At 45.9% G+C, this 15,068-nt stretch overlaps 1 protein-coding gene across 7 annotated transcripts in view; it reads right to left on the bottom strand.

Moving 5' to 3' along the window:
• The window catches only part of epb41a (erythrocyte membrane protein band 4.1a), a 273,926-nt gene that overhangs the window by 14,526 nt on the left and 244,332 nt on the right, over window positions 1-15,068 (bottom strand). For 5 of the 7 annotated variants that reach the window (XM_019264151.2, XM_019264153.2, XM_027282914.1 and 2 more), the window contains 3 exons: window positions 11,547-11,675; window positions 11,011-11,127; window positions 592-672 (listed from right to left, as the gene is read on the bottom strand). The exons of 1 other annotated variant lie outside the window; for it this stretch is intronic. In XM_019264151.2, coding sequence (XP_019119696.1) covers window positions 592-672; window positions 11,011-11,127; window positions 11,547-11,675 — 327 coding nt within the window. The remainder of the gene's footprint in view (window positions 1-591; window positions 673-11,010; window positions 11,128-11,546; window positions 11,676-15,068) is intronic. One more of the 7 variants, XM_019264152.2, reaches the window with a different exon arrangement.

Raw genomic sequence — 15,068 nt, 5'->3', positions numbered from 1 at the left:
CATGCACCCGAGTGTAACCAGCCCACCACCCGCTCCTGCGCGGCCCACATTGCCCATCGCTAAGCCCAAGAGTGTGTTTGGGGTGTGTGATCGACTCGGTAAATATATATATATATCGGGACTTGTCGGCCCAAATAGCACGTCGGCCCACCGGGCAAATGCCCGGTATGCCAGATTGCCAGTCCGTCCCTGCTAACATCCTAATGCTAACATGCTAATGCTAACATGCTAATGCTAACATGCTAATGTTAATTGCTAGCACGTAAGCGCTAGCTGCTCCTGTGTCTAAATAAACATGTTAAAAATTACTATTTGAGGTGTGCTTTTTGAATACAGACCCCCGGCAACAGCCCACTCGTCACTCTCAAAATTTCTGCGGGAATTTTCTAGTGCTGAATTTCCTGAGCAGTGTCAGTAATAATGTATGGGGGTATGAGTCACGCACACTTAAAATTTCTTTAGAAATTTTCTAGTTGCACTTACTGCAGAGCTTTGAGGAAAACAACATTATTATAATTTAAATTAATGCAAAGAGAGAAGCATGAAACAATTGTTCACATGAAATCTTTTTCCATTAATTACATTCCTTACCTTATCATGATCAATTTCAGTGTCTCCAGTGATGACGATTCTCTTCTCAATGCGAGTCTCAGAGATCCCTCCTTTCACCGTCTACATCAGAGACAGAGAGCTAAAATACAAGCTTGGAAAAACGTGCTAAAAATTCCATCTTTATCAAAAAAGCAGGGTTGAGTGTAGCGCTTGTGAGTTTTTGGTCTAGACAGCTGCTGCTCCACGTGGTGAATAACAGGAGAACACGTACTTTGCATTAGAATAAGAAATCAGACATATTGTTCAAATTATGAAGATAATAGTAATACAGTACAGAATCTTTGTGCTGTCCAACCAGTCCAGTTTGTTGGTATTTGTATACTCCCACCATCTTGAAATTCATTCCATTCACCAGTCTGGAAGAGCTGATCTGCACAGTCTTTTCGCGAGGCCTTCCTCACTTTGATCTTCCTTAACTGCTTCCTCACCTGGTCAGCTGTTATTGAGAGACTGGGGAAGGGGGGTTGGTGGTCCCTGTTGAGGTGTTGAGTGGAGAGCAATATGGTATGAGGAGGGCGGTGTTAATGTCCTGGATGTCATCATTCAATGGCCATACAGAGTCTGGTTGAGACACTGACTGGTCTATACCAGGGATGAGTGAGCTGGGCTGGGACTGGGCTCCTCCCACTGTTGTTATTCTGGCCAGAGATAGTTTTCAGTCCTTTCCAGATCTCTCTGGTGTTAAGTTGAAGGCGTTCCTCCAACCTTCTCCTATAGGTGTCCTGAGGGGCACCTGTGCTGCAGAGCACCACGTCAGACACACAGTGCTGGAGCTTCACAAACTGTGGTCTGTTGGTGAGGTAGTCTGTTGTCCACGCAGCCAGGTGTTGGTCTACTCCCACACTTTCCATCTTCACTCTGAGCAGTGAAGGCTGGATGGTATTAAACGCACTGGAGAAGTCAAAAAACATGACCCTCACAGCGCTCCTGCTGTCCTCCAGGTGGAGCAGCGATCTGTGCAGCAGGTATAGTACTGCGTCATCCACCCCGATCCCAGGCTGGTAAGCAAACTGCAGGGGGTCCAGCTGGGGATCCTCTCCATGGTCTTCATCAGGTGAGACGTTAGGGCAACAGGCCTGAAATGGTTACGTTCCTTGGGGCGCGGCCAGGGCCGGTCTTAGCTATGGGCAATGTGGGCGGCCGCCCAGGGCGCATTCTCCGTGGGGGGCGCACGACCGCCCGAAAGCAAAAAAAAACTCGCGAATTTTCGATACCGCTCATTAAGTTAGCGGAGCGGGCGCCCCGGGAGTGGGGTATTGACAAGGCAGCGGGGGGCGGCGGACAGACTCCAGGGACGCACGGACGGCACGCACGGGCGCACGGGCGGGAGAAAAAGTTCGCCTGGGGGGGGGGGTTCGCCCAGGGCGCAAATGTGTCCAGGACCGGCGCTGGGCGCGGCGTCTTCCACAGGGCTGGGACCTTCTCCAGACTCAGGCTCAGGGTGAATAAGCGCCTGACGACACCACAGAGCTGGTCAGCACAGTCCTTAAGGAGCCTGGGGCTGATGCCGTCCGGGCCTGGGGCCTTTATTAGTTGAGTCCTCACCTGATCATCTGTTATGGAGAGGGGAGAGGGGGGTGGAGGATGACTGGGGTAGGGGTTGTGGGGTGATGAGTTGTGAGAGTCTCGGGGGGGGGGGGGGGTTGAACTGGTGAGCTGTGGGGGGTGGGGGTTAGGTGTTGAAGGTGTCAGGCTGAGGATGGAGGGGCAGGGGGAGGGGGACCGGCCAGGTGAGGTGTGAATAGGGGTCAGGGGGAGTGAGAGAGGGAGGGGGGGGCAGAATCAAATCTGTTGAAGAACAGATTCAGTTCATCTGCCCAGTCCTTGTCCCCGCTTTGTGATCAGAGCGACCCAGCGGGGGGAGGGGGGATGAGGTGTATGCATCCTTGATGTTTGCATACAGTAGGTCCAAAGTTTTATTGTGTCTGGTGTGGCAGTTCACGTACTGGGTGAAGGTGGGGAGCGCAGAGGACAGAGAGGCATGATTGAATTCACCGGAGATGAGCAGGAGGGATTGGGGGTGCTGGTTTAGGAGCTGCGAGACGACAGTGTGGATCTGGTCTGTAGCTACAGCAGCGACCGCTGAGGGGGGGATGTACACAGTCACGGCAATGACCTGTGAAAACTCCCTCGGGAGGTAGTATGGCCGCATGCTGACCGCTAACAGCTCCAAGTCTCTGGTGCAGAGTTGCTCCTTCACCCTGATGTGTCCCGGGTGGCACCATCTGTCGTTCACAAACACAGCGATCCCCCCTCCCTTCTTCTTACCGCTCCCCGTTGCTTTCCTGTCCGCACGGACGAGTTGGAATCCATCCAGATTCACGTGCAAATCCGGAGAAAGTTCAGTCATCCACGTCTCTGTGAAGCACATGAGGCTGCATTCCCGGTACTCCCTCTGCAGCCGGGTCAGCGCCGTTAGCTCTTCCATCTTGTTGGGAAGAGATCTTATGTTCTCCATGATGACAGATGGTAAAGATGGCTTATACCGTCTTTTTTTGCTCCCTGCGCTTCACTCCCGCTCTGCATCCTCTTCCTTTCCTCCGTAACTCCCTGGGGATCTCCGGCCGCTCCGCGCAGAGAAGGGGTGTGTGTCGCAGGCCTAACAGCTGATCCCGGGTGTAAACAATGGAGCCGTAGTTGAATGGGGAGCCGTGGTTCAATGTATTTCCCACAGCCACACCAAAAAGTGGAGGAGACCACGAATGTCACAATGTGAACATCCATAGCTGCCCACTTGCTTAAAGTGTCGACAGCAACAGAAATACACTAAAAAACCCTAGAAAAACACTAGAAAGAGGTAGAAAGTTCGAAGCTGCTGTAACAAGCAGCCGCTCACTCCGGTGCTCAGGTCACGACCTGACTACTACTACTACTACTAAACTACATTATAAAGGAAACGTGAGAAAGAGAGAGGTGAGTGAGGTGTTCCTGTGTCTGCATCCTTCCATCTTTGTTTTTAGAAGGCATTGTCTGTGAGTATTTACAGTGTCTGACATATATTTGAGCAATATTGTTGCTGTTTGAAGATGTTTGAATTTAACACAGTTAATTGAGTTTGCATTACGGACGTAATTAGCTATGTAAAAAGTAGCATGTGATTTATTGCTTGCATTTTTATTTAACCTTATGCAATGAATAAGCAAGTAAACTTTGTTTGTGAATTTATCTGATACTTTAAAGGGGTAAATTGCCTAAAAACTGTATTTTATTATTTTTCTTGCAGTTTCACTCTGTGGTCTTTGAGGGTAAACGTCTAAATAAAGAAGACAATACACCTGTCATCTGTCCACGAGTTTATCTGTCTGCTTAGCTGTGTTCAGGCGGAACAGTGAGAGCAGAACAGTGAAAAGACACTTCATCTACAACAACAAAATTACAAGGGACACGCACGTCCGCAACACCCAGAACTTTTAAATGTTTCAGCCAGGCAATGAGGATGCCACATCAGTGCGGACCCACGCATCAAAATCATCTAAGGACTCGATTAAGTCATCGGCCGCAGTTAATGCACGTGCAAAAGCAGAGGCAGCACGAGCAAAAGCAGCCTTTGCTCTAAAAGAAATTGAAGTGAGAGTCAAACAAGCACAGCTCAAAGTGGAAGAAACGCGTCTGGAGGCCACGTTGGATGCGCTTCACCAGGAACGTGATGCGGAAGCAGCACTTGCTGAAGCCAATGTCTATGAGGCTGCAGCAAGCGAAATGGAAGTAGGATCCATACACGGAAGCCTCTGCGAGACGTACAACAACTCAGAACGTACCAGTGACTATGTGAAAGATCAGAATTACACAAAGTTTAAAAAAACAAGATGCAAAACCTCTGTGGTCAGAGCCTCCCATATATTTCCAGCCTAAGCTGGAGGGTCACACGTCTGACCTGAGTGCTAGGCCATACGTCTCTCAGCCCCAGGGAAACCCAGTTGTCCCTCAGCCACCACCGGGCGTCAAAGTAAGTGAATCACCACCAAGCACTAAACCTCAGACTGTCTCACGAGATGACACATACATATCTGACCTGACCAGATTTCTGGCCAGACGTGAATCACAGGAGGACTTACAAGGTTGACTTGCTGACCAAGTGGTGGTGGAGGTGACGAATCCTCTCAACATGCAAAATGCCTCTGGGCAGCGCACATCAACAATCCGCCCTTCGGACTTGCCAAAGTGTGGGACAGGTTGCAAGAGTGTTACGGCTCTCCTGAAGCCTTGGAAAGGGCTCTCTTTGAAAAGCTAGAACGCTTCCCCAGGATCACAAACAAGAATTCCCATCTACTACGTGACCTTGGTGACCTTCTCTTAAATAGAAATAGACTTTGCTAAGAGTGAAGGATACATACCAGGGTTACTTTACCTTGATACTGCACGTGGAATCCATCCTATAGTTGACAAGCTTCCGTTCGGACTGCAGGAAAAATGGATGACACATGGATCAAGGTATAAACAAGAGCACTTTGTGTCGTTTTCACCTTTCTCTGTTTTCACTGCATTCATCAGAGATGAAGCCAACATGAGAAATGACCTCAGCTTTCGGTCTTCTGCTCCGCAATCCATTGCAACACCCAAAGTGGACAGTTTTCAGGGAAGGCGCGACAGAACGAAAATGCCCATATCCGTCAACAGAATAGAAGTGGTTAATTGGGAACGAAAGCAAAGTGCAGAAACAAGAGTTGAGCACCCTAACAAAGAGTGTCCCATCCACAAAAAACCTCACGCACTCAAAAAATGTAGAGCATTCTGAGAGAAATCTTTGGAAGAACGTAAGGCTTATCTGAAGCAGAATCAGATATGTTTTCGCTGCTGTGCTTCTTCCAACCATCAGGCAAAGAACTGTAAGGTAGAAATTCACTGTGGAGAATGTGGAAGTGACTCACACATCACTGCTCTCCATGCTGGTCCTGCACCCTGGAAAATACACATGGTTGCGGAACCCATCACCGATCACGGCGGGGAGGGAGAGTCGGCTTCACCCACTGCCACCTCCACATGCACGCAGGTATGTGGGGATAAGACTGGTGGGCGGTCATGCGCCAAGATTTGCCATGTTTATGTCTACCCACAAGGACATCATGACAAGAAACTGAGAACTTATGCAATTCTAGATGATCAAAGCAACAAATCCTTGGCCAGATATTCATTCTTTGATACCTTTGCCATCACCCACAGCTCTTCTCCATACAATCTGAAGACTTGTGCAGGAGTTTCAAAAGTATCTGGAAGAAGGGCAAGCCATTTTGTTGTGGAATCACTTGATGGCCGATGCATTCTACCTTTGCCCACATTGATTGAATGTGACATGCTCCCTGACAATCGAAATGAAATCCCAACCCCGGAGGCAGCGCTCTACCACTCTCACCTCAGCGACATTGCTGCACAGTTCTCAGCACTTGACCCCCAGGCAGATATCCTGCTGCTGCTAGGGAGAGACATTATTCAGGCCCATAAGGCACTTGATCAGCGAAATGGGCCTCCAAATGCTCCATTCGCACAGAGGTTACCTCTGGAGTGGGTCATTGTGGGTGACATTTGTCTTGATGGGGCACACAAACCTGCACATGTAAATGTTCTCAAGACGAACATCTTGGACAATGGTAGACCAAGCTACTTCTACCCGTGCCAAAACAGCATTCAGGTAAAGGAAAACTTTAGCTGTCAACACCATTACAAGACTGACTTCCCCAATTTTGGGCAAAGGATCAGGCAAGAGGAAGCTGATGCCATGGGAGACTCAGTTTTCGAACAAACAAGGTCAGACGAAAAACCTGCTTACTCAATTGAGGAGAAAACCTTTCTGCAGATAATGGAGGAGGAAGTCTACCAAGATGACACAAACAGTTGGGTGGCCCCACTGCCACTCCATTCTCCAAGACCACACCTTCCCAACAACAAACGGCAAGCCCTCCAACGCCTCGCCTCAGTTTGCTGTACGTTGAAGAAGCGACCTGGAATGAGAAAACAGTTTGTGGATTTTATGCAAAACCTATTTGAAAATGGACATGCAGAACTAGCACCGCCGCTAGATGAACAAGAGGAGTGCTGGTACTTGCCCTTCTTTGGGGTTTACCAGCCTTATAAACCAGACCAGATAAGAGTGGTCTTTGACTCCAGCGCAGGTCACAATGGACTGTCCCTGAACGATGTCCTTCTTACAGGTCCTAATCTCAACAATACCTTGCTGGGCGTGCTGATGCGGTTCCGCAAGGAGCGAGTGGCAGTCACTGCTGATATTAAGCAGATGTTCCATTGTTTCTTGGTACATGAGGATCACAGGAATTTCTTGGGCTTCCTTTGGCACCGAAACAACAACATGTAAGGAACCCATAGAGGGGTACCGCATGCGAGTGCACGTGTTTGGCAACAGCCCATCGCCTGCAGTGGCAATCTATGGGCTCAGGAGGGCATCTGTCGATCAAGAGGGCGATGGTGGCAGGACAAAACACTTTGTGGAACGACAGTTCTATGTCGATGATGGTCTCATCTCATTTCCATCTCATGATGAGACCATTCCTGTTCTCAAGAAAGCCCACGAAACTCTGGCTGCGTCAAACTTGACATTGCACAAGGTCGCGTCCAACAGCATCAATGTGATGAAGGCCTTTCCCAAGGAGGACCTTACAAAGGGCCTGAAGGATCTTGACCTAGGAACAGACTTCCCACCCATGCAACGAAGTCTGGGCATAAGCTGGGACGTTGCCACAGACAAGTTCACCTTTCAGATGTCTTCCACAGAGAAGCCCTACACTTGCAGAGGGGTGTTGTCCACCATAAATAGCCTGTATGACCCACTTGGGTTTGCAGCTCCAGTGAGCATCCGAGGCAGGGCTTTGTTGAGAGAACTTGCCACAGAGGCTTGGGAGTGGGATGACCCACTTCCTGAAGGGAAGATCAAAGAGTGGTGTGAGTGGAGGAACTCGCTCAAAGGTCTAGAACGTGTCAGAATTCCGAGGATGTAGACTTCCATTTCTCTCAGCAGTTCCACGAACAGGGAGTTGTGCATTTTCTGTGATGCCTCCACTCAAGCCATTGCAGCCGTGGCCTACATTAAAGTCACAAACACAGAAGGCAAGAGTGAACTTGGATTTGTGTTTGGCAAGGCCAAGCTTGCACCTCAACCTGAGGTGACAATTCCAAGGTTTGAACTCTGCTCAGCGGTTCTGGCTGTGGAAATTGCAGATGTGCTCATGGAAGAGATGGATGTTCAATTCCATTCAGTAAGATTCTTCTCTGACAGCAAAGTCGTCCTTGGATATATTCACAATGAGTCAAGAAGATTCTACGTCTATGTGAGTAACCGTGTGCAGAGAATTAGAAAATCATCCTCACCAGAGCAATGGAACTACGTTTCCACAGACAGGAACCCAGCTGACCAAGCTTCGAGGTCAATCTCTGCAAACACCTTGATGTCGAGCTCATGGCTTAAAGGGCCAGACTTCCTGTTGAAGCCAGACAAGGATGCGGTTGATGCAGAGTCATCTTTCAGTCTGGTTGATCCTGACTCCGACCCTGAAGTCCATCCTGTAGTGATGTCCTGTGCCACTTGGGTTGTAGAGTCTCCCTTGGATCCAAAACGTTTCGAGTCTTTCTCATCCTGGAGATCACTTTGGGGAACCATGTCAAGGCTGATCCACATAGCAAGCACCTTCAAGCGAGAGAATGACATAAGCAGTTGTCAAGGTTGGCAACAGGCAAAGGTTCCCGCCCAGAAGATCTTGCGAAGGCTAAGAGTGTCATCATACGTAGTCTTCAGTACAAGGCTTTCCCTGAAGTCTTTGCATGTATCCAAGCAAGGAAATAGATACCTAAACAAAGCCAGCTCAGTAAGTTGTGTCCATACCTGGATGATGCAGGTTGTCTCAGAGTTGGGGGTCGGTTGGCGCTAGCTGATCTCGAGAGTGATGAAACAAATCCACTCATTATTCCTCGTCGTCATCATGTAACGAACCTCTTGGTGTGCCATTATCACCAGCAAGTTCAACATCAAGGACGCCACTTTACGGAGGGCGCAGTAAGGTCAGCAGGACTGTGGGTCATCGTGGAAAGCAGTGTGTTAGCGCCATCATTCGTAACTGTGTGACCTGCCGCAAGCTTCGCTGGAGAACTGAGACACAAAGGATGGCAGACCTGTCCTTGGATCGTCTGACCATGGACCCCCCGTTCTCCTACGTGGGAGTGGATGTATTCGGGCCCTGGACGGTCACTTCCCGTCGAACTCGAGGAGGCTGCGCCAACAGTAAACGGTGGGCCGTCATGTATGAGCACCAGAGCCATACACATTTAGGTGATTGAAACAATGGAGTCTTCAAGTTTCATCAATGTGCTGCGGCGGTTCCTCTCCATCCGCGGCCCGGTCAAACAGTTGAGGTCCGACTGCGGGACCAGTTTCTTGGGCGCGTGCAAAGAGCTTGGTATCGACTCAAGACACTGCAACAATGAGGTCATACAGAAGTTCTTGAGTGACAGCGGATGCACTTGGGTGTTCAACTCACCTCACGCCTCACACATGGGAGGCAGTTGGGAACGCATGATCGGTGTGACAAGGCGTATATTGGACTCGATGCTTGCTGGCGTTTACAACAGCTAACAGGGAACGTGAGAAAGAGAGAGGTGACTGAGGTGTTCCTGAGTCTGCGTCCTTCCATCTTTGTTTTTAGAAGGCATTGTCTGTGAGTACAGTGTCTGACATATATTTGAGCAATATTGTTGCTGTTTGCAGTTTGAAGATGTTTGAATTTAACACAGTTGATTGAGTTTGCACTACGGACGTAATTACCTATATTTTATTATTTTTCTTGTAGTTTCACTCTGGGGTTTTTGAGGGTAAACGTCTAAAGAAGACAATACACCTGTCATCTGTCCACGAGTTTATCTGTCTGCTTAGCTGTGTTGAGGCGGAACAGTGAGAGCAGAACACAGAATAACCCTTAAATTTTTTTTTCGACTATCGACTGTTTAATCAATCCTGTTTTTATGAAGCTGAACACTTTGTCTATGAATATCAAATGCAAGGAATTTGCAGTCCACTTCAAAAACAAATTAGACACTATCAGATTGAATTTACGTTAATTGCAGCCTACGAATAAAAACACACAGGAACCTCCTGATGACTATATACTATACTACTACTAATAGATGCCTTTTTTAACAGCATTTTAGACATAAAGTTATGGAATGCAGAGATTAACAGTTTAGCCAGGACAAAATTGAAGTTTTAATTATTGGTACTGAAGCACACAGAGAGAAACTAAATATGAAACTTCAAGCACTGAATTTAAAACCTTGTTGTCTTGTTGTGAAGCACTATGTGTTACATGTTTTGTATGAAAAGTGCTGTACAAATAAAGTTTGACTGATTGATTCAGATCATTCACATCACCAGCAAAAAAGCAGAGAGGTGTTCATGTGAATGGCAAAATGTTTGGATTTCCATTTCATTTCCATCAAAATGGGTCACGTCAGCTGAAAAACAATATCATTTCTTGTTTACTATTTCTTCTTTATTAAAGAGGGCTTTTCCATTGATAGACAAAGATTTTATTTATCCAGTAGATAAAATACACAGGACAGAGGGATACAAAAAATAATTTTACGAGTACTACCTGTCCCATGACAATATAAAGAAATGACAATGATGGATAACATACACATTGCAAATGGTACACACAACCTTCTAATCTAGCAACATTGCTAGATGTCTACATCACATAGTTAATTTTTCATAGTATATTTTATTGATGTATCAAGGCTGAGACATGTTGATTATGGAACAATGGAACATGATGTTTTTGTAGCACAGCTTTCTTGGAAACAAAATAACAAAATCTAATGACTTAAATCCTAGTTAAATTGATGAGGATTCTTGGTTGAAGTTCAATTATTTTGTCTTTCCAGCTAAAAAGAAATATACAGCTGAATGAAATGTGGCTTCTTTCAGAACAATAGCACAAAAAACAACAAAATATCGTTAACATCATTAAACACTAATTACTGTAATTTCAATTTTCTCAGAAATATTTTTAAAGTTTTCACAGGGAACATAAAACCCACAAGAAAAACACATGCAGTGCAGTGGAGGCTAGTGGAACAGAAGCTAGCAAGGTACGCTGGACACCCCATTTGTCAGGGAGAGACAAAAGTTTGTTTCTTGCATTGTTAACAATTCACATTGTGCTTGTGAGGCTACACGTGTTAAAACCCTTATAATGTCAAAGAAAATTGCAGTGTTCCTGATTTTGATGAGGACAAGTGACACATTCATTTTAGTCACTTTCAAGCAGATACTTAAATAGTGTATTGTGATGGGTCGATGTCACTGGCACAAGTTATTGAACATAGAGATCTATCACATGATGGTAAATTATTGTACTCATCTGTATTGACTAACTGCGGGGCTGTGAAGTAGCAGACCTTGGTGATCTGGGTGGTGGTGGTGGTGCTGATGGTCTCGGAGGTGATGGTCTGGGCACTCAGCAGCACTCCTGAGTCCCTCTCTGCCAGGCTGTCCACTGGCTGTGGGTGAAGACCCTCAAATGAATCCATTCAAAACATTCTCAATCTTCTGTATTACTTGTATGTGTGATGTGTAATTTCCATACTTGTACAATAAACAGCTGGACAGCCTGCAATTACACACTACCTCCTGACCCTCAGCTGCTAGGGCCACAGACCATCTAATCTTTTGACATACTACAGGACAATTGCTAGTAGCTGAAATGCCATCAATGGAAAAAAGGCACCTAGCCTAGTGAGCTTAGCCTGATTTCAACAAATTGTCAGTGTGAGACAAGGGTCATGTTAGTATCTACTAACACAGGTTTAAAAATGTATATACATGTCCACAGGTACAAAGTGAGACAATTTAGACCTGTAATTGTTTTTAATCAAGTCCTGCAGATATTGTATACAATTCTTTTTCTGTGTGCAATTTCCAGTATTTTCCTTACCTGTGCTGACTCGTATGTTATGGTCTTGGTTTCAGTATGAATTAAGGGGGTGTCCTTGTAGGTCACACTTCCTCTCATGGAGTTTGTGATATCTGAGATGGTGATTGTCTGGGTCTTTAGTACAGGAGACTGGAGGGATCAGATAAGCAGTCAGCAACAAACGCATTAAAAAAACAACTGTCACATTAACTATGAAACCACTGAGCAGAAATTAATTAATACATTGCATTGCATTACATTAAGGGGTTAGGCTGTCTTGAGGTCCTGCCGTCACATCACAGCATTTAACTTTCACCTTCTATTAGCCCTACAAGCATGTAAATGTATCAATACTGACTGCTAACATAAATACAACATAACATTAATACCGGTATGGGAATATACAGATGTAGCAACTTAAAAGTTCCCGTGTTTCCGTGACGGAACCGTGACGGGACCGTGGCTGTTCCGTCACAGGTCCTGTCAAGGTCCTTGGCTGGTGCGTGACCGAAATGTAATCCCCCGCGATGACGTAGTCAGTGAGGCCCCGACTGGAAACGCCCCTAAGCAGTCTGTTTGAAAACCAGCTGCAATGCCTCATTTGTCCACGGGGAGGAGCAGTGATGTTCCGCTCTCACCGTCGACTGTCTAAAGACACATCTGAACAGATACGCCGGGGTGAGCTGATCAGCTGATCAGCGGATCAGTTGATGGAAAAAAAAAAAGTTGTGATAAGATAACACTGAGGCAGCAACAAGAACATGCCAACATAAACGCGTTATTAAAGAAAACTCCGCTCGTAACGTCCGTAACATAGCCTAGATGTTGTTGATTTAAACAGTGACCATAGGCTAAATGGCGTAAAGCGCAAATCGAAAGAATTACGGGTGAATCAAGTATGAAATAAGTCAAGTATTTTTGGTTTTAATAAAGTTTGCAGTATAAGCTTACGAAACCATCAAACATATATTTAGGCATTCCATGAAAGACTTTATTCGCAAGGAGGCTAAGCCAGGCACAAAACAGGAGCTCGTCGAGGACATACAGACGTTTTGGCAAAGGAGAGTCACCGTGGACTTTTGCAACAGACTTCTCTCTGGACTTTAAAAAGCTGTGCCGTGTATTATTATAATGGAGGGAGGCATAGTGGAAAATAAACAGTGGTGTCCATGTAGAATAAAAACATAACATATATACTGCAAACTTTATTAAGACCAAACATACTTCACTTATTTCATACATATTGTAACGGGCTGTGTATACACTGTGGCTGTTGAGTTGTGTTCAGTAAGTTAGGCTGCAGTGTATGGGGTGACGCCTGGGGGGGTGGCGTTGTTAGAGGCTGTGAAGCCTGTCAGTCATGGCAGTTGCCATGGCGATGAGGGGCACGAAGTAGCTAATGTGTTAATGTTATATGCTGCTGTGCTTGCCTGGTTTTATTGTTTTTTTGCCGTTGGCTACGGCCACAGGAGCCTGTGTTCCAGATTAGGAATAAAGTCCAGCAAAACCAGTTGCTTCGTAGTTTCATTGTTCCGGGTCACTACAATATTCTTTCCATTTACGCCATTTAGCCTATGGAATGGACGAAAATGAAAAGGAGTCATTCATGTTCATGAACACACTCAAATCACAAGGCTACTGTATAGTATGCAGTACTCAAACCAGCTGCATTCTCCGCTCTGTGATCTGTGACACTGGGAGACCAAAAAGCCCATCAAGTGCAAACAATGAGATGCTAATGAGGTTTGTATGGTTTACCTGGCCTAAAGCGTGCACTACAGTAAATACCTGCATAACAAAGGGCTTCCAAAACGCTCGTCTCTGCAGCTCTATGTCGCACAACAACAACGAGCCCTCCCCTCCAAATAAACTGTTAATTAAAAATAAACCATCGCTTGTATCTGCAGGTCTGACACACAGGCCTGGCAGCCCTGAGACGTCCGAACCGTTTTTTGTAACTTTTTTAAGGGTTAGTTTGTTGTTTACATGCAGATAAACGAGAGAGAGGCGCGAACACAAGAGAAGAGACGCTCCTGTAATTATGCAAAGACTAGTGGTGGCCATAGATTAGTCGCGCCAATCAAACAGCTGATTGCGCCAATGCCGGCCGGCATTAGCGCGATCAGCTGTTTCTCTGAGTAAACAAAGGCAGCTGTCCAGGTGGAAGCGGCATTTAAAAAACATCACCAAGAAAAACCACGAGAAAAACATGACAAAAGCACAAAACTCTCTAAACTGCTATAGAGATCAGGACTCCACGGAGTTACAGTGAAGAAAACAAAAACGAACAAAAGAGAAAAAAGTAAAAAAGTAAAAAAGCGACCTGAGAGGCTGGAACAGCTTTGCAAATAGATTAATGGTGATATTTTTTTATCGCCCGATAAGAGTCTCACGTTAACGCAGCACGTTAACGCCGATAACGGCCCACCGCTAGTAAAGACAGAACAGCCTAGATGTTGTTGATTTGGTGAATGCTGACATGTTAGATATAAACACCTTAAATTTAATTTCAATTCATGTACACGCTCAAATTATACGGCTACTGTACAGTATGCAGTAGTCAAACCAGCTGCATTTTCCGCTCTGTGATCTGTGACACTGGGAGACCAATAAGCCTGTTACTGTAAGCGCAAACAAAAGGTTGAGCAACGAGAATGCTAACGAGGTGTGTAAGCTACGTCATCTCCAGGTAGAACAACTGTAAAAAAGTTCTGTGAGAGAAGCGCCATCTCCTGGTCATACCCTGTAATTACACGAATGGGTGGAGTTACAGTAAAAAATAGACACGCCCGGGAGAAGGAGGGGGGTCTCTCCTTTCCCGGGACTTTGCAGGGAACCGGCTGGAAGTCAGCTGGAAGACGGCTGCCATTCAGCTGGCGTTCAGCTTGAACGGGAACTTTTAAGTTGCTACTACTGTAGAGGAAGCTTTAGTTCTTTTGTGGATCTGAGAGAATGACTTAAGGCTTGTTTCACATCATTCAAGATCATTCAAGTGTGTTTATCTTGAACAGCAATTTGACTACTGTCTTTATTATCACGCTATGTTTACTGAAGCCTACTTGTAATAAATGTAGTTTATTTGTTGCTTTGGGCTTTAGGCTTAGTGAATTGGAGGCATGATACCGCACCACTAAACAATCATTAGCTGCTATAATTAACAAGTCCCCAGTAGCCGGTGTGGTTCCACCTAAGGTGGCTGCTGGGAGGCTGGGTGACTGTGACTGGATGTGACTAATCTGTCTTTATTATCAGGGTATGTACCACAGTTCTTTAAATTAGCTGTAACTAAACCTCTTCTTGAAAGGCCCACTCTAGAACCAGAGGTTTTAGCCAATTACAGACCGAATAATATAAAACCTTCCTTTTTAGTTATGATTTAGAGTGCATTATAGCACAGAGACCGCAGTAGTCAAAATTACAAATGACCTCCTAATGGCATCAGACAAAGGATTTTTCTTTGTACTTGTCTTGTTAGATCTTAGTGCTGCATTTGACACCATTGACCATCAAATTCTTTTACGGAGACTGGAATGCACTGAGCTG

The sequence above is a fragment of the Larimichthys crocea genome, chromosome X (genome assembly GCF_000972845.2).
Source record: "Larimichthys crocea isolate SSNF chromosome X, L_crocea_2.0, whole genome shotgun sequence".
Taxonomy (NCBI): domain Eukaryota; kingdom Metazoa; phylum Chordata; class Actinopteri; family Sciaenidae; genus Larimichthys; species Larimichthys crocea.
The sequence above is the reverse complement of the archived record's forward strand: the minus strand, read 5'-3'. Positions and strand labels throughout refer to the sequence as shown.